This window comes from Amblyomma mixtum, chromosome 3 (assembly GCF_055824585.1).
Source record: "Amblyomma mixtum isolate Tamu chromosome 3, ASM5582458v1, whole genome shotgun sequence".
Taxonomy (NCBI): Eukaryota; Metazoa; Arthropoda; class Arachnida; order Ixodida; family Ixodidae; genus Amblyomma; species Amblyomma mixtum.
The window spans coordinates 424848884-424866751 of record NC_143014.1 but is presented as its reverse complement, the minus strand read 5'-3'; the positions used below and the strand labels follow the sequence as shown (position 1 = coordinate 424866751).

General features: G+C 49.5%; 1 protein-coding gene across 21 annotated transcripts in view; it reads right to left on the bottom strand.

Moving 5' to 3' along the window:
- Positions 1-17868, bottom strand: part of mask (multiple ankyrin repeats single KH domain) — a 120855-nt gene that overhangs the window by 15301 nt on the left and 87686 nt on the right. For all 21 annotated transcript variants that reach the window (XM_089584975.1, XM_089584977.1, XM_089584978.1 and 18 more), the window contains 6 exons: positions 15353-15947; positions 12957-13331; positions 11457-11649; positions 3868-5374; positions 2748-2900; positions 2210-2403 (listed from right to left, as the gene is read on the bottom strand). In XM_089584975.1, the coding sequence (XP_089441101.1) occupies positions 2210-2403; positions 2748-2900; positions 3868-5374; positions 11457-11649; positions 12957-13331; positions 15353-15947 (3017 nt within the window). The remainder of the gene's footprint in view (positions 1-2209; positions 2404-2747; positions 2901-3867; positions 5375-11456; positions 11650-12956; positions 13332-15352; positions 15948-17868) is intronic.

The window sequence follows — 17868 nt, the reverse complement described above, 5'->3', positions numbered from 1 at the left end:
AAAGCGGATGCTTAAAAAAAAGCAAATTTTCAATTGCAAAAGTGGAGAGAAAATATGGTATTTTTCTATCTTTACAGCTTAATAAAAGAAATTATGGGGGTACCTAAGTAATTATTATGATGTGCAAATGAGAGAGAAAGTGTAAGTGAAAAGTTTAGACTCTCAATTTTGAGGAAAGGAAAGGCACATAACTGCCGGTCAGTGGACACCTCAATCCTACTGCTCCAGGAGGAGTGACAAAGCAGGAGTGAACAAAAGTAAAACTGCACAACTGAATTCTGAGAGACCAGCAGTGCTGCTGTGAGTGCAAGGAGTCCAAATACGTTCCCCCACTATAGGAGTTAATCATTAAACGTCAACTACAGCTTTGCAGCAAGCGCTGGAACAACGTTTCGCACTTGCCTTTTTCATCTTGCTTCGATTTGGGTAATTAAAGAACCCAATTAAACGGAACATTTTTCTGCAGATCGATGGCTCCGAATTAATGAGATTCTGCAGCACACCCAAAAAACAAAAATCCCAAGGGCCATGTTTATAACTTACAGGCTTTTGCACCGAGTCAGACACCAGTGCTGACTCCACCACTCGACAATGTGTTTGCTTTCTTCCCTCATCGCTGGAGTGAAGCTCACCATCCACAATGCTCACAGCACGTTGCTACAATGCTGTCTGCCTATGCTACTATCCTGTCCATTACGAGCCCTAGCTTTTATGCCACCTCCTCTACTACTTCTCGCATCTGTGCCATCTGTCACACCCCATGCCATCCTTCCAGGCCAGATGGAAAGCCAATGCACTGGCACCAATAACAAAAACACGGTCAGAAAACAATGCGGACATGCATGAACACACGGTGAGGGCATGAGGTGCGGTTGTGAAAAGAAAGCATTTGTGGTAGCTAGCAATCATCCAGACGAGTGGAAAAACCTCTGTCATGGAAACGATGGCAACAAGCTCTTTTCAGCCTTCGGTTCTCTTGTTTAATGCACAGTCAAGTCGACCATCAAATGTTACAAGCTGAAAAACCTTGAGCACCTACTTTGTAAAATCTGCGCACTTGTACGGCTCTTGGCCAACGGCAGATAAGAAGTTACACCCGTCCGTGCTGACCTCACGAAGTGCCCCTGTGCTTTATATGGCCCAAAAATTGACTCTAGGTAAGACTAAAAGCTTGGATGGTGTGGAATGTTTTCTGCACACGAAAACCAGCGGCCGCACGCAGCATCGGCGCGATCTTCCGTGAAAGGCTGCCACCGGTTAGCGCTTAGCAAAGGTGGCGGCATCCTGACAAAACTTACATGCCTTACACACAGAAATGACCATATCTGCAGGCACAGATTTCTGGCTGATATGTACTCCATAATTAAAAACAACCTTTCATCATTTATTTATTTAAATACAGTGCCACAAATGGCATAACAGTGGGGGAGAATAATACATAGCGCATACAAGAACAGGTGACAAAGTGATGCACAGAGTCCCATAGTGAGCAAACATATTCCAGAACTAAGCGAACGCTAAGACTTAAAGAGTACCTCTTTTGCTTCTGAAGGAAAATAATCAGTGTTATGCCTCAAAAAACCTAGAACGCAACACGCCTTTCCAGTTACATAGTCGATATGTCGTCGCCAACTTAGGTTATATATACATGCCAAGGTACTTTTACTCAGATACTGAAGACAGTTGTGTGGCATTCATTTCATAAAAGAACCTTAGGCCTAAACGCAAGATGCCAATCGCCCCACTGACCGTGTTAGGTGATGCTTGCATTGTTTCATAACCAAAGCAGAAATGGGCAGAGTCATGAGAACATGGCAACTGGCATCAAAATTTCGCCACACACCAAAGCTTGGATAACGCATAGACAGGCATCACGAAAGTCCACCCTGCAGTTGTCCCCCATATTATAATTAGTCCACTTACAGCTAGCATCCAGATATGTCATGTTATTCACGATCGCTTTAAGCGGGATTAACTGTACTCCGTGGGCTTTACACACCCACACACACCTAGCGCAGCCTCTTCTATAGATTCCACATGCTAAAATACAAGTGAACAAAAAAGTTTCAGGGTACTCTGGACCTTGTGGACTCCTATCTCATACCTGTTTGCTAACTGGACCTGCAGACCTTGTACACAGCCCAATATTAGGCCCAAGCAGGACAGGTTTGCACAATCCCATCGCGTTCACCTCCAAGGGAGCACTCACATGGTGGTAGGTGTGCTGCTCGAGGGCCTGCTGTTCAGAGGCAGCCTCAGCAGCGGCTGCGAAGCGGTTGTGCTGCAGCAGTGGGGCCAGGCTGTCGCCCTGGGGTCCCGTGGCGTGCTGGTACTGAACCCAGGCCTGCATGGCACTCAGGTCCGGAGTCAGGCTACTCCCACCTCCACTGCTGCCTGTCGCACCTGGGAGGAGGCAAGGCCTACTCTGAAGAGGGGGAGAAGGCACCGCCTCTACTAACCCTTCCACTTGTCTACGGGCACTTCCCAAGGGGAGGCAGCAGCTCAGTTCTCAGGCAGCTGATACAGAAGCCTATGGCTCTAGAGAAAATGGGGGTCCTTCCTTAAGTATCTGCCTTGCTGAAAACACAGCCCCTTGAATGAGGGCAACATGTGGAAATCTACTGCCTGAAAGGTGCCAACATCACTGTGCAAGCACCAAGCACAGGGTCAAACTGCAGCCTCCAGGACAGCTTGAGGCCCCTGGGACAACAGATACCTCAGGAGAAGAGGACAGTGAAGAAGCTCACTGTTGGAGTAGGACCAGATGCCCGGGTAGGAGGAGTGCGCTCCTTTTTTCTGGGCCCGCTCCGTCCCGATGGGGCGTGGCAGCTTGCGGTCGTCCAGGCCCCCACCGGGAGACAGGCCCCCCTGAGGGGACACCGCCGACGGGGAACCCTCGTCTGCACATGCAAGCAGGGGGACATATGCGCATTAAGGGCCAGTGTCCAGTCCCAGACAGCAACCGACCAATCTACAGCTGCCCACTGCACACAGGCAAGGGCCACGCTACACACCCATCAGAATGATATCTTTTACTCAAAAGGCTCTCAGAAAGGTGCATATGATTGAGTAGCAGAGAGGCCACTTGTAAGCTGTATCCTGGCTGCACTCAGCCAGTCCACTGGTGGGGACTTTGATCCAGGCAAATGCATGGCATTCACGTGAGGCAAAATAAGTCAGCACCGACAATACAGGGAGCTCAAGCCAGCCTCTGTAGCCACAATGGACCCCATCATGTCAGAATGGGCTTACCATCAAGGTAAAAACTGCCCAACGGCAGGCCCACACAGTCAGCCTGCATCAGCTTGCGTGTATGTTGGTGGGAAAAGTACCAGAGCCGAATGCTGGTGTGCCAGATCCCATGAGACTTCATTGTGAAGATTGAGCACTTCAGTGAAGCATTACTGAGCAAAAATTAGTTGCCCACTTCCACAGTTTCTAATGTCAGTGAGCAGTCCGGCCAGCTTGAAGGCTCGCTCAGACTGCCCACTGACGTCATCGGGGTGGGAGACGAGATGTAGTAAGGAGTCACCCTGATCGGTCGCGAGCTATTGTGAGCAGCAATTATTAAAAATTATTTCTAAATTATAGGGTCCATGCAGAGCTTTTGAAACTTGACTCAAATACCCGCAAAGACCACCTCTACAGATCTGTTGCACTAAATATGCCCAATGAAATCATTTCAGGGTCCCTTTAAATGCCACTTTCTGCATCGCACACCTAAAGCAATATCGTAATGCTTCAACTCTGAATGTAGGCGGTGCCAGAAGAGTTGCAAGTAGACAGTATAGCTATGGTGAGCCCTTAAAGCCGTGGTGCAACCTAGCCCAGAGAATGCCACTAAGAAGCTTGGACCAAGTGACTCACCCGTAAGCCGCACCCCAAGCGGTGCGCGGTCGGCACCCTTGGGCATCTGTCCCACGGGGGCCACCAGACCCGAGTACTGCTGCTGGAGGTGCGACATCATCTGCAGTGGGAATACGCCAGGGTGTCCCAGCGTTCCGGCCGTCCCCTGATGATGGTGGTGGTGGTGGTGGTGTGACATATGGCTGCCACTTTGCACTGGGTGCATGAATTCTTGCGGTGCAAATGGCACCCGCATCCCGTGGTGCCCCGGTGTGGCAGCGGGGTGGTGGTGCTGGTGGTGGTGACTCGTTTGCGGGAACGGTGCCGTCAGCATCACTGGTGGGGCCGATCGGCTCGAAAAGTCTGGTGCATTGGGGTTCAGCGTGCTCTGGATCGTCTGCTGTTGCTGTGGCGGCTGCTGTTGCTGCTGCTGCTGAGGTGGCGGTGCCAGCTCAGCTGCAGTCGTTGCGTAGTGGGGCGGACCAAACACCAGGCGCGATGACGAGGGCTGTGGGGTGGCCTGCACTGGCTGGGGCACTGCTGCCGAGGGTGCAGAGGTGGTCTCGTAGAACTCCTGTGCCTGGGGTGCCGGCTGGGAAGGCGGTGAAGGGGGCGCCCCCCCACCAATGGGGGGCGTGCAGGGAGCACTGCGGGGTCCACTGCCGATGGGGCCAAAGTTGGGTGGTGATACGTGGAGGTTGCCACGGTAACCTGGAGCCTTGGCTGCATCCACTAGAGGCTCTGAGGATGCCGACACACTTCCGACGCTACCGCCACTGGAGCTAGGCCCGCCACACACACCCGAGGCAGCCACGGAGGCAAAGTTAGGCTTGGAGGCTTCCCGCTGGCCCCAGACACTTGGCTGCGTTTCCTTGCTGAACACGTTGTTGAAGGGCGAGAAGGTCTGCGGAATGCTGATGGCTGGCGCAGTGTTGGTCGAAGATGCGGAGGTTGACACCGAAGGTGCCATGGTGGTGTTGCTGGTCGTTGTTGCAGTTGATGACACTACCATGCTGCCAGTGTTACCCAGTGTCGGTGAGGGACTGCCACCGCCCGAGCTGGGCGACGAACTGGGGCGTGGATCCGCAGAGGCTGCGCGACTTGAGCTCTTGGCAGGGGAGATGACAGCCTGGGTGTAGGATGCCGAGGTCGTTGTCCCATTTACGGCTGCAGAGCTGGTGGACACAGCTGGTGCTGTAGTGATGACTGCAGACGCAGAGGTCACAGGAGTGGCTGCAGTGGCAGCAGGCTTGGTCGAGGCCGAAGACGACGATGCCAGATTGCCCCAGCCAGCAGAACCAGAGGCAAACGGGGGTGCTGAAGACGACGCCACAGATGCCGAGTTGCCGCTGCTTCCACCAGAGTGTGTAGGGATCCCTGGTCGTGGGGCCGGGCGGGTTTGACCAAAAGGTGGCAGGGAGGGTGCAGGGGTTGACGCAGCCTTGACACCCACCACCTTGGCTGAGCTGCCCTGCCGACTGAGCTTGTTGGTGCTGCTACTGCCAGAGACTAGCACAGAAGAAGAGCCCTGCAGCAGAAAAAAAAAAAAAAAACCATGCCCGCTCTATCACAGCCATATTTGGGTCACATGAAGCAGCTAAAACATCACACAATGTTACAAAATGCACATAGAAACTGCACTGCTCAAAAGGAGCAACATAATGTGTTTTTCTTATCCACAAATCATCTGCTTCAGAATGTACAGCTGGCGTGCGTGATGGCCGCTTTTTCCTTGCTCCTGCACCTCATGACTGAGCAAACTTGCAAAAATATCACATCTAAGCAGAGGCTCACCAAGCCAGTGCTTTGTATTGAGCTTTCCACAAGTTTGCTTTTTAAGGTCTTAAGAGCTGAAAATTTGCAAAAATATCCATTTCTAAATTCTGTCGTATTTGGATTTGCAAGGTTCTTTTCCACCGACAAGTGAAGTTTGGAGCCCGGGACTAGCGGTTTTTGAGAAACTGTCCCGAGAAATGTGCCACCACAACACACGAACTCGTGAGGATGCATCAAAATCTGCCCGTTTGCTATGTCTGTGCAATTCAAAACCAGCTGCTATAATGAGCTCGCTTTGGTCTTGTTTGATAGCGCAGCTTGCTGGCTTTCTTTCGCGCTGAAGTAGAGCCACTAAGGGTATTTACAGCAAGAAAAACAACGAAAACAAAAACGGAGATGTGGCCATGTTATTATTAGCTACTTTGGATATGAAAGTGGCGCTTTTTTTATTGCTTTATTGGATTATTTTAGTCTGATTTGGGGGCTGCCAAAAAAATTCATCAGCAAGAACAATTACAAAGGCAAAGCAGGAAGACTGCAATGTCTATAAATGCACACAAAATTGGCAGTAGAGTGAAGAAAAATTATGATCTGTGGTCCTTAGAGCCTATGACACCAGATCATGAACCACCGCGTCGGCGTGCAGTCTGGCAACATTGAAAAGTGGCAGAGTTGACGATGGATCCTTGCAGCTTCAGTCTGCGGCGCTTACAAAGAGTGATTCGAGAGAAAAAAAAGCATGCTAGTGTTTTCCCATAGTTAAACCGAGTAGACTTGCGAAAGCATGTGTTTAGTCCGGTTGGCTCATGGTTTTGATTTGCTGGGTTGTCAGCATGTCTAGCGATGATATTAGTTCGGACAGTAGTGAAGGGTGGTTTATTGGGATGTGGGAAGCGCCGGCGACAAAGACTCTTGCACAAGTAATTGATAAGCGGCGGGGCAAGAGGCAGGGTCACAAGGAGCAGTTCTCAACTACAGCGTCAGCCAGACGCCTCAAGAGTTATGTTGTCGTTGGTGCGGGCGCATGATCAAAATGAGCCTTTTAGCTGTCAAGTTCGACCAGCTGTAACTTTCGTCCCAGTGGTCCTAGAATGCGCATTTATGCCTTAATGCACTCCTTGGTGACTCTAGATCATTTATAGATAGTAATCTTCCCCCCAAGATCTTAAGTTTATCTCCATTCCAGCAGCATTAGTTCATGAAGACAACGATGTGCAATGCACAGTGCAGGTGTGTGTCGCAGTTTAACACGAGGAGTGATAGCTGCGGCGATAGCATAGCAGCTCTCATGCAGTGGCCAGAAAACCTTATCTGTTCGCACTGTCGCAGAATTGAATCACAGTATCAGCAGTGTTTATTTTATCTATTTATTGTTTGGCCATGGTCACCCTCAAGGCCAAGCCCTTTTCAGAATTTTGGAGGAATGATATCTCCAGTTGTATATTGACTATTACTACAATTCCTTTTGTGCCAGAAAGATAAATGCACAGGTTGTGCAATAATGCTAACTTTAAACAACTGCTTCCTTAGGAAAATTTTCAAAATAAATCCTTTGTCTCAGTCATCAAAATGAGCCTTTTAGCTGTCAAGTTTGACCAGCTGTAACTTTCGTCCCAGTGGTCCTAGAATGCTCATTTACGCCTTAAGGGGAGACACTGGTCTTAAAATGAAAATTTTTATTATTAGAGATATTGTAATGAAATTAGGTGTGCATATGTATTTCTTCCTCCTGTTTTCAAAAATGTAATTAGTTTCTGCCTATCTCAATTAGTTCTCAACTTATGGGAAAATAACTGAAGCCTAATTAGGTAATTTCTTACGGGTCATTAAGATACTTTCCCTCAATATTTTTTGGTTCTGATTGAAATGTAGCTGTAGCCAAAGATCTGCCATGTGGAGCTATGCTATTTATATTGTTATTAAGGTACATCATCATATAAAAATATTCAATTATGTCGATGCATCACAATTCTGGAATATAATTAGCTGGTATTATTGTCTGCAAAATTTGATATGTTCGACTTAGAAACATAGAAATAGCATAGCTCCACAGTTCAATTCTTTCTGAATTCAACGGTGTAAAATTTATTAAAATTGGACCACAAAAACATAATGAAAAGTTCCGTAAGGCTAGTGACATTGGCAAAAAACGTGAAGCTGAGAAAATCGCATTTAAAGTTTTGACACTGACTACAGAAAATTTTGTGAGGAATCTTCAACAACGGATTTTATTTAGATGTTCCCTATCTATTTCTCTACAAAGCAAAACAAAAAGCGTCTTATTCCATCCAAGGAAACATTAATAAAAAAAATGTCAAAGGTGTAAGCGTGATGAAGTTGTAAAAAAAATTTCTCATGAAGTTATCGGTAGATTTTTTTTAGAGACAATGGAGTGTAGGGCTGCGGTGTTGAGCTCTAAAGACAATATTTTGAACCCTGAAAACTGTTTTTTGAGAGACCCAGCAGTCCGGAGCCAAGGAGATCCGAGCCCCCACCATGGCAAGCAGTTAGGTGGTCCTGAGAAGGACCGTTGGGTGTGACGTTCAGCACGTCTGCTCTGTCTTCGAGAAGAACCACCTGGATGTTAGGCAGCACGCTGTCCTGTGCCTCTGCAGAACGTCTCTATAGCAGTCCAGGACTATAATCTTTAGTTGCTCCTGTTTTGTGCCGCCTTGTCAGAGTCTCTTTCATATCAGTGCTCTTTTGATGAGACCCATTTGCCTTGCGCAAACGCAGGGCGTCTTTCTCTAGGCTTCGCCGAACAAGGCAGCCACCAGCAGTGTAGCCCAGACTTGCAGTGATGGACTGATTGGTTGCCCTCCTTCCTTGGTTATAGATGGCAACAGCCTCAGCAGCGGCCCGCTTCACACTTTTCAATGAAGCATTCCCATTCTTGGAAGCTTGTGTCCAAATGAGAGAGTGTAGGCTTTCACTCGCATTCTGCGTCCTTCCCTCACTGCAGCGTGCCAACAAGTTCTCATCGCTGAGCCTTGCAAACACTGGCTCCAGAGCAGCCCCAACACAAGCCGGGAGGGCACTCTTGTGTGGAGGTGGAAGCTCACCATTGGCCAAGGCTCTATTAAACTTGCACCAAGAGTCAGCACCCTCAGGGCACTTGGAATGGTTTGGGACATCATCTGTAGACATCATGTGTAGGAGTATAGCGTCCACTGCCTTCTTCATGCCTGGAACATCATTGCTGTTGCTCCTCAGGGCATAGCCGTAGTAGTTTGTGATCTTCTTGATCTTGTCCTGTGTCAGCCGGCCTCTTCCACCAAGAGACTCACCTTGAGCCTTCTTTTTGTCAACCAGGTTCCGCAGAGCAGTCCCCATTCGCTTATGGACGTGGTTGATACAATCTTTCTTTTCAACCTTTATGAAGCCATACACTTCTGCTTCTGATAAAGCATGAAAAGTACGGCTGTCTCCATCAGAGAGGACGGTCGTGTAGCGCAGACCATGCTTAGCCAGAGACCTCTGAAACATGGTCAGCGCAGCCTCCACTTCCATGCGGCCAGAGTTGCAGTCAATGTTTCGCTGGCACTCGTGGGTGGCAAGCCAGTCACAGTACCCATCATCTTGTGGCTGTGGTCCCACGGCACATCCGAGGCAAAAGTTTGAATAAACAACGTGGTCGATCACCAGACCAGTGTAGAGCTCAACAATGCAGCCCACACTTATGTGGGAGCTACGACCTCGGGTCATCCAAGAGCCATCAAAAATAACGTCAATATTCCCAACTGGGTTCAAGAAATCTCTATATAGATCCTTGATGACTGCCACACTGGCAGCTTCGCTTGCAGTCGCTGTGCTCTCGCAGGCTTTCACGAAAGTTTTCAGGTGTCCCTGAAAGGTCTTGTGGTGCAGACCTCGGTGCGACAGGTTCATAGAGGCGCAAAAGTCGGCAAGGGCAGTCACGCCTTTGCCTATCGTCTGTATGCCCTTCATGGCCCTCATGTTTACTTCGAAGGGAGTAATGTTGGCAGTTCCACTTACTCGTGGGGAAGAAAACTGCTTCTTCTCGAAGTTGCAACTGCCGCAGACGAGCTGGAGCTTTACAGCTAAGCCGTACTCCTTGTCTGATGCCTTGCTCAAAGTCAGACTTGCAGTGCCGCAGGTTCCGCACTTCGATTGCGCGAAAAAGTTGTTCAAAACTTTCATATCCACAATCACAAACTCAGTACCAGCATCACCGGTCTGGCACTCCGCGCTGACACCAAGAAGTTCGAACTTGCGCTGGGTCGCTGACTTTTCCGACAGAGCGGACTTCGCGTGCGCCGATCGCTCAGCAAGCTGCGCCTGCTCCGCCGCTGAGTAGTACGCGGCATCAACACGAACTGTACCGTGATCCGGGATGCAGTTCGTGGTGGAACTTGGTCCCGCGGTGTCATCAGCTAGCAGCGTGGCTGACGTTCCCGGCAGATCGAGCGAGTCCGGCACCGGCTCCAACGCAGGTCCCGACGGCGCACATGTGGCCGACGCCTTCGGCTTTTTGTTCCACGCTCGCTTCTTACGGCTTCCAAAAGCTCGTTGCGTGCACGGTTTAAGTCGGCTGTCTCCCGTCATCTCGCTCGCATGGAAAAACTCCAGGCACAAAGCAGAAATGCGGCGCGAAGAGAAAAAACAAGCGCAAAAGCAGACGCGCACGAAGCGGCAGCCACGGCAGCGAACGCAAAAGAGAAAGAAAAAAAAAATGACGCGCCGGTCACGCGCCGGTCACGCCAGCCAATGGCAGGCGCGGAACGGCGCGCTTGAAAAGCGCGCCGTGCGCGAGCCAATCAGCGACCCGGAAACGGCCTTCGGAAAACCGGCCAGGGCAGCCGTTTGGCTTGAGCGACGCCATTTTGAGAAGTCGCGAATCGCGCACAAAGAAAACAGCTTCAAATCAAGCCCAAGATGGCGGCGATCGGCTGGCTGCTGCGTCCGTGGCGCGCGCGGGAAGTTCGAACAAATTTCGCCCTTTTGAGGGCATTTCGTGGCTGCCTTGGTATATTGAAAGCAGATTTTATCGCATTTCCCGGCCGAATTTAGCGTTAATAATTTGAGAATAGGTGCTCGAAAGGTTAAACTTTCCGAAAATGAGTTTTGCTCAAAATCGATTTTTTGACCATTTTTGACTGTTCTAAGACCCGCGTCTCCCCTTAATGCACTCCTTGGTGACTCTAGACCATTTATAGATAGTAATCTTCCCCCCAAGATCTTAAGTTTATTAACCAAGCTTCCTCCAAACAAAAGACATACTCTCCATGATAAATCAAACTGTCTGCTACAGGAGGAACCTGTTCGCAGTTTTGGAATCAGTCCAACGTACAAACAGTGAAAATTTGGTGTAAATCTGTCTGTAAATAAAGAAAATAGTACTAAGAGGGGTGTCCCCCCTTAATGTCCACATATGTGGAGTTCGTTACTCTCTACATTCACAGATTCCCGGGAGCTCGCAGTGGTGCAGTGCTCAAGCAATGCGCCACTGCCCTTCTATGGCAGATGCTTCCATTGGTGGGACTTCGGTGGCTTGGGTAAGGTTGCAATCCAGGTTGCTCTTCCTGAGCAGCCTCTCACAATTAAGCATCCAGATTCAGACAAACAAAAAGACAAACTATAGAAGTGCTAGCACATTAAATAATAATAATAATACAAATAATACTAATAACAACAACATGTTCAAAACCAGCAAGCAAATTTACATGTTTCTTGAAGATTTCAGAATTGTGACTTTGTTAATAGAAACCTTCTCCTAGACCACACATTTCTCCCACCACAAAGCCCTCACTGTAATCCTGCCGGAGCACACTCGATGTGCCTGAAGCCAAGGAGTGAGCACTGCCCCCACTCACCGTGTGGTTGGTGGTGGTGGCAGAGGAGGAGGAGGTGGTGGTGGTTCGGTGGTCCGAGGAAGATGCCGGTGCCTTGGCAGAGGACGGGGCAACCACCCCATGCTGGGCCATGATGTCCGAGAGGTCCCGGTCGGGCTCCTGGACCAGGCCCTGGATCAGGAGCTGCGCCTGCTTGGTCGCCTCCGCAGAGCCCCTGCACCACACACCGGGAAACCTTCACCCACACATGCCTGCCCTGCACTGAGACCCCCGGTCAACACCCGGCGCTGCTTTGTCCAGGGGTTGCATTTGGCTACTTTGAGAGCCACTCGACCATACAAGACTTCCTGACTCCAGAAATTTTCTGCAATAGGTTCTCTGAGGACACTCTTAAAGTTGAACCTCAACAGCCTCTGATGCCACATTTTTACACCTCAGCTCAGCCCAAATGGGGGCTGAGCCAAGGTGTCACTGGCAGGGCAGGTGATTGCGTAAAAATCCTGCCTACTGCATATGTGCACCCCTGACATGCACCTAACGGCATAACTGCGAGGAGGCTTCACCACACAAATAACTGCAAGCTATGAGTGTGCAGTCTCGGCCCACAGGAAGAATGGAACCACGTGGATAAAAGTGAAGGAAGCAGTTCAGCAGCATCGAAGCGACGAGAAAAAAAAATGGTAGGGGTGACATCAGCGACCCTCTGAAACAGTGCTCAGCTGGGTTACGTAGGCTGGTAGATGCTGACTGCTTAAGCTATTGCTGCGCACTGGCACGAAGCTCAGAAAAGTGAAACCAAAACTAAGCAGTCGGGCCATTCTCGGAGAGTGGGCTGTCTATTGTCATCATGCCTTCCCCTCTAGTGAAAAGCGTCGTCACTTGTTCTTAACACCGGCACCAGCAGAACATATAACCAAGCACTCATCTAAGCACCACGCGAAATTTGGTAGCATAGTCGAACACACGCGATAATGAAAGCACAAAGAAAAACAAGGCAGTAAGGCTAGCGAGACCTCATACAACTGCATCCTTAAAAAAAAAAAAAAGTAATTGCAATGGAAGTCACATGGTTTGCTGTTCTGTCAGTCCTGCAACCAGTTTCCGGTGAGAGAGTGATGATGATAACAGCTATCAGCTATGATGCACGCCACAAACCGAACACCTCAGTAGCGTTTTCGCCGCTATTAATCGGGGAAAAGTTTTTAAGACCGAGGTGCCTTTACTATAGGTGACCAAATAAATTATGCAGGTTATTCTGAAATGTTCGATATTTTGAATTCTAGTAGTGAAATATTTTTACAATGAAATTATAGGATTTCTGGCAAGAATTTATTGAAGACCTCATAAATAAGAAAATTCGTTAATGTGAGGTTTGTAGTAATGAGATTTCACTGTAGTGACCTAAAATGATGGGATGGCTGCCAGTGGGCTTCGCAGGCACTGTAGACTACGCTGTCTCTCACAGCCCGCAACAAACTGGGACACAGTGGGTGTCCGAGAGTGAGAGAGTGGTGCCCTCACCGGATGAGAATTGTGCGCTCTCCCTGGCCCTTGTGCTTCTCCACCTCGATGTGGGCACCCGAGGCTTCGCGGATGGCGTTGATGTTGCAGCCACAGCGCCCGATCACCCGGCTGATGGCTGTCGAAGGCACTGTCACTTTCTTGGAGCGCCGCACCACTTCTTTCCAGCCCTCCTCGCCCCGGTGGTGACTCTTGGAGGAGGTGCCTGTGGCCGCCGAAGACGCCGCCATGCTGGTGGAAGACGATGCGCTCAGGACGGCCGAGCTGCTCTTCTTGGGAGAGGAGGCCACGCCGGGGGAGGGACGGCCCGCCCCACTGCCAGGGCTGCGGGGCCCCCCACATGAGTCCATCACATCCAGGGCGAGCTCACCTAGCCTGTGTAGTACAACGCCCCCAGTTCCAACACCATCAGCAACGCAATGAAACTATCACGGCTGCTGCGCACACACTAACTGGTAAGATGTCTCACCGTATGCAACTGACTGCACGCAAGCAGTGTGACCGATTCACTTGCACTGCAAAATCGAAATACTCGTGGTGCTGCACTGCACCATTCAGTGCCAATGAGAGCAGGCACCACAGAAACAACAGTTTTTCACACCACTTTGCATGTTTCACAAGTAAGATGAGCTTTCACAACAATCATGAACCGTAACAACTGCACAGCAAAGCTCACAGATGTCTGGACGTCCGTGCAGCTCTCTCGAAGCAAGAAAGAAGACAGTAAGAGTCCTTCTGCTTTTGTGCTGTGCATGTGACAAGTGACATGCACGCAGCACAGATATCTGACATGACTAGGTTTCAGTACCCCAGGTGCGTCAACCAGCCACGAGTTGCCTCTGGCGGACGGAAAACACACTCACGGGGTGCCCTTGTTCATGGACTTGTGCTGTAGTGCTAGTGTGGTGTTGCGCCATGCACATTCATGTTTGCCAAGGCTAGCATGGCACAGAGATCTAAGAGGGCTACACCGTCGATAGAACAAAAAAAAAAGACTGCTTGCAATGCTTCCTAGAAAAGGCAGAAACGAGCAGCGACGCAATATCATGTACTGACCACTCGCGACTATGGTGGAAATGAAAAGAAAACCTCACAAAAACCTCATTTCGTAGACGGACAAGGCTGCGGATTTCATCTGGGAGCTGCGCGCAAGATCGCTGCCTGTGACTTCAGAGTGCATCTGCATGATAGCTGTTGAGACAGCACGTGCCTCTGGACTCATTAGGGTTTATGAAGCGAAAGAGTTTTGCTCCACGGTGGCGTAGTTCCGTCTGCCAGAAACCGTCGGAAGAGATGGCGTGCAAGTCTTCAAAAACGCAGCGTCAGCAGCAAGAAGAAAATGTCATCTGACTAGTTCTAATGACTCGAATGACTCAGTAACGCTCGAGTACTTTGTGCCCTCGTGCATGCACCGTACATACAAGCAGCATTTAAATGCAAATGAAAATAAATAGTGTCATCACTGTATACAGCCGGTTAAGTCTCATTTGTTTCAAGGTAATGGTGTCTTCTGACACTTTTGCCACTCATTTTTTTTTTTTTTTTTAGAATTCGTAAGTTGGGGGCCAATATTCCATTTTTTACGGTACACCGACCTTCAACTAGAAATCTTCAGCTCTGCTCCAGAGTCCACTGAGATAAAGGGTTTCCCAAGTGCAAAACACTGAGGGACAATTGCACTTTTCAGTAATGCAATTTTTGAACGCAGCTTCTGCAATATTTGAGCCATAGGCATCTGCAGACGCACAACGCACAGCAATCCGGTGCTGCCGTAAGTCTACTTGGGCAACCGAAAAATGGCTACTCTGGCACCATCTCTAAGCGGGTGGCAGCTGTGAAGCCCTACATGCTACCGCCCTACCCTCCTCCTCGTGCTCTATTCACTACCACCGTCTTTCATCCTCCGCTGCCCTCTGCACTTGGTTAGACGAAGCATGCTGGTTATTAAAATAGACAAATGTACTCAAATACTGCTCGGATTTCATGCACTAAACTGCCAAGAACAAAACTTCACACATGAAATTCTTTTTTTTAAATGAAGGTGCCCTGCAAGAGAGGTGCATACAGCATGAGCTGGGAAGAGACCACCAAGTACAAATTAGGAAGCAACTAGCCACAGCATCAAGGAGTCATGCACAGAATTAGTCCTGGGCTCAAAACAACAGCTATATACAACACTGATCTTGTTCCCGTTACACTGCCATTTTCAAATGGAAAGCAATACTACTGACCACTGAAATCAGTAATACATATGCTGCAATATGCCTCGACCTTGAGAGTCACTTTCAAAGCACTTCTCCTGTTCCAAATGACAGAAGTGACAACTGCATTACAATTGTAGTTGCGCCACATTTAAGCAAATATCGTAACCCTGCGAGGGCAGAAGCTGAACTCACGTGCTGGTCTTGGAGGAGGTGTCAGTGGCCACATGGTGAGCCTGTCCCTGCCCCCGGTGCTTGGTCCCCTTCACCACAGTCGAGAAATCTTCACCGTCGGTGAGCCCATTGACCATCACCTCGCCGCCACGCTTGGCCACCACAGCTGCTTGGCGATGTACTGTTGAAGGTTGCTGTGTCACAGTCACGGGTGACCGAGTCACCGTTGATGCTGGCTGCTGCAGAACAGCCTGGTTAGCTTGTGCTGCCTTTCCCTGCTTGCTTCCACTGTTGCCTACTTTGCTGGGGGCCACGGGCGAAGGAGAGACGGTGTGGTTTAGCCGGGGTGGAGCTGGGTCAGCAGTGCGCTCTGCACAGGCTGCTGCAGCCTGCTGCTTTTTCTTGCGGGAGTTCTTGCCGCTGCTCTCGGCGGGAGCAGAGGAGGAGGGGGCCTTGGGGGGAGAGGAGGAAGGGCTGCTGGAGGACTCGTGGCTGGCAAGTGGAGGGATGTCGTCTTCTTTTAAGCGCACCTTGCTGGGCGTGGAAGAGGAGGATGCGCCATTGGCCTTAGGTCGGCCGGGTGCGTTGGGCTGGCCGCTGGTGCGGTCAGAGGAGCCTGCACAGCACCACCAGGCATATCACATCCACGCTCGGAGGCAAGTCTACACAAGTACCTGAACAAAGTGGTAAGTGTGCACAAATGGGCCCGCAGGGGGACGCAGAACTGTCTCCAATATAAAATATACATTCTAACCCCATTATCGCAAAAATATTGCAAACTAGTTTGATATAGCCGAAATTCATAACAAAATTTTGTCAACTACTCGAGCAAGAGCCGCAAAATTTAGCCAGTGAAGGAACAGCAACTCAGGCGACCCTTACTAGAGAAGCGGGGAAGCCTTTTCTAGGTTCTGACGCCACTGCAAAGGCGCTCACACCAATTACGGAAGCTGCAAAAACCCACCACCGCCCAACACCGCCAGTTAGGTTGGCTTCTCTGCACAGTACCTCACGCACACAATGGTGGCTGGCCAAGCACCAGCTAGGGTGGCTTCCTCGCATTACTGCTGTAATGCACGGAAAATGGTACGCGAGCATGAAAGCCATCGCTGTTTTCACTACACAGCCGGCATGAGCGCAGGATGGTTAGTGCAAAGCAACAACTGTCCACGCCGCTGCTTTCAGGGGCACTGTCGACAGGCGCACTGGCTACCAACCCTGCACTATCTTCCGTGGCATTGTTCGCAAGTGAGAGATAAAGAACACTAGTGTGAGATAAAAGTGTGAATCCTGGTACCAGCACTTGATGCGCCACTACCAGTCACGTGTGCAATGTGGCGAAGCCTGCCACCTGGCTGTAGGAAGCAAATTTTGTAGGCAGCGGAGGCATGTTCATAATAGCGCACATCATACGGCCAGCCAGCAGTCCTTTCCCACATGGTCGTAGCGCATAAACAAACTGTTCGTTTACTTCAAATGTGCCTTTCTGAGATTGCTTAGATGTTTAGAACGAGCTTGTCTCACGCCAGGACGGTGCGCGCCAGTCCACTCCTCCCATCAATGTGTTCCGTTAAGTTCGGCTGACCTCCCCTGCATATCTTGCACAACGCAAACTCCCGAAGAAAGTTGCAGAGGATCTCAATATCAATAAAGCGAAATCCTGAACAGGTAGCTCCTTCCACGTTGGAAGCGTCACATGGCGCACTCTCACCTATTTTCGAGAAACTAGCACTTTCGACGCGCCGGCTCCTCATTTGCTTCTTGTGAACTGATTGCCGCGGAACTTTCTCTTCCTCATCCACTTTGAAGCTGTTCTTGCCACAATCAAGCACAGTACGCGGCCAAACCAAGGTAGATGAAGCGGGCAAAATGCCAAAGAACGTTCAGCAAGCACGTGCGCAGATCTCACGACAAAAACCAACGACTTCGTTTCAATGCACTACAAGAGCACACCTAGTAGGAAAATTTTGAATTACTAATTGTGAAAATGGCAGAAATTGGATATATTTAACAGATTTAGCCACATATATTTTAAAAAAAAAATGCATACCCACAGAAGAAATGATGAAAAACAACATGTAAACAGACTCTCGCGTCCGTCATTTCTAAATACCAGAAGGCGCGGTTCTCGGCACCATTTTTGAATGGCTTCGAGCGTCCCTGCACACTTGCCACTGTACGGTTTTGCTCCACACAGTGTGTATTAATTTTTAGTCATGAAATTAAAACAGTTTTTTTTGGGTTGATTTACGCTACTATACCCCCTTAAGGGGAGATGCGCGTCGAAAAAGCGAGTTTTTCGCGACATTTTTCAGTTTTCGGTTTTTTACTGCAAAATTATCTTTGGGCATTCAGCTACAATCCCCCAAAAAATCAAGGCAAAATTCGAACGCGAAGTTAATAAAAAATCCATTTTATTGAGCCACAGCTACTCGAAAAACTGCAATTTTTCGCGAACATCGTCAACTTTCGCACGTCTGCCTCTCGAGAACGCGAGAGCGCCCGCCATTGCCGTCTGCTTGGAGAGGAAGAGTAAG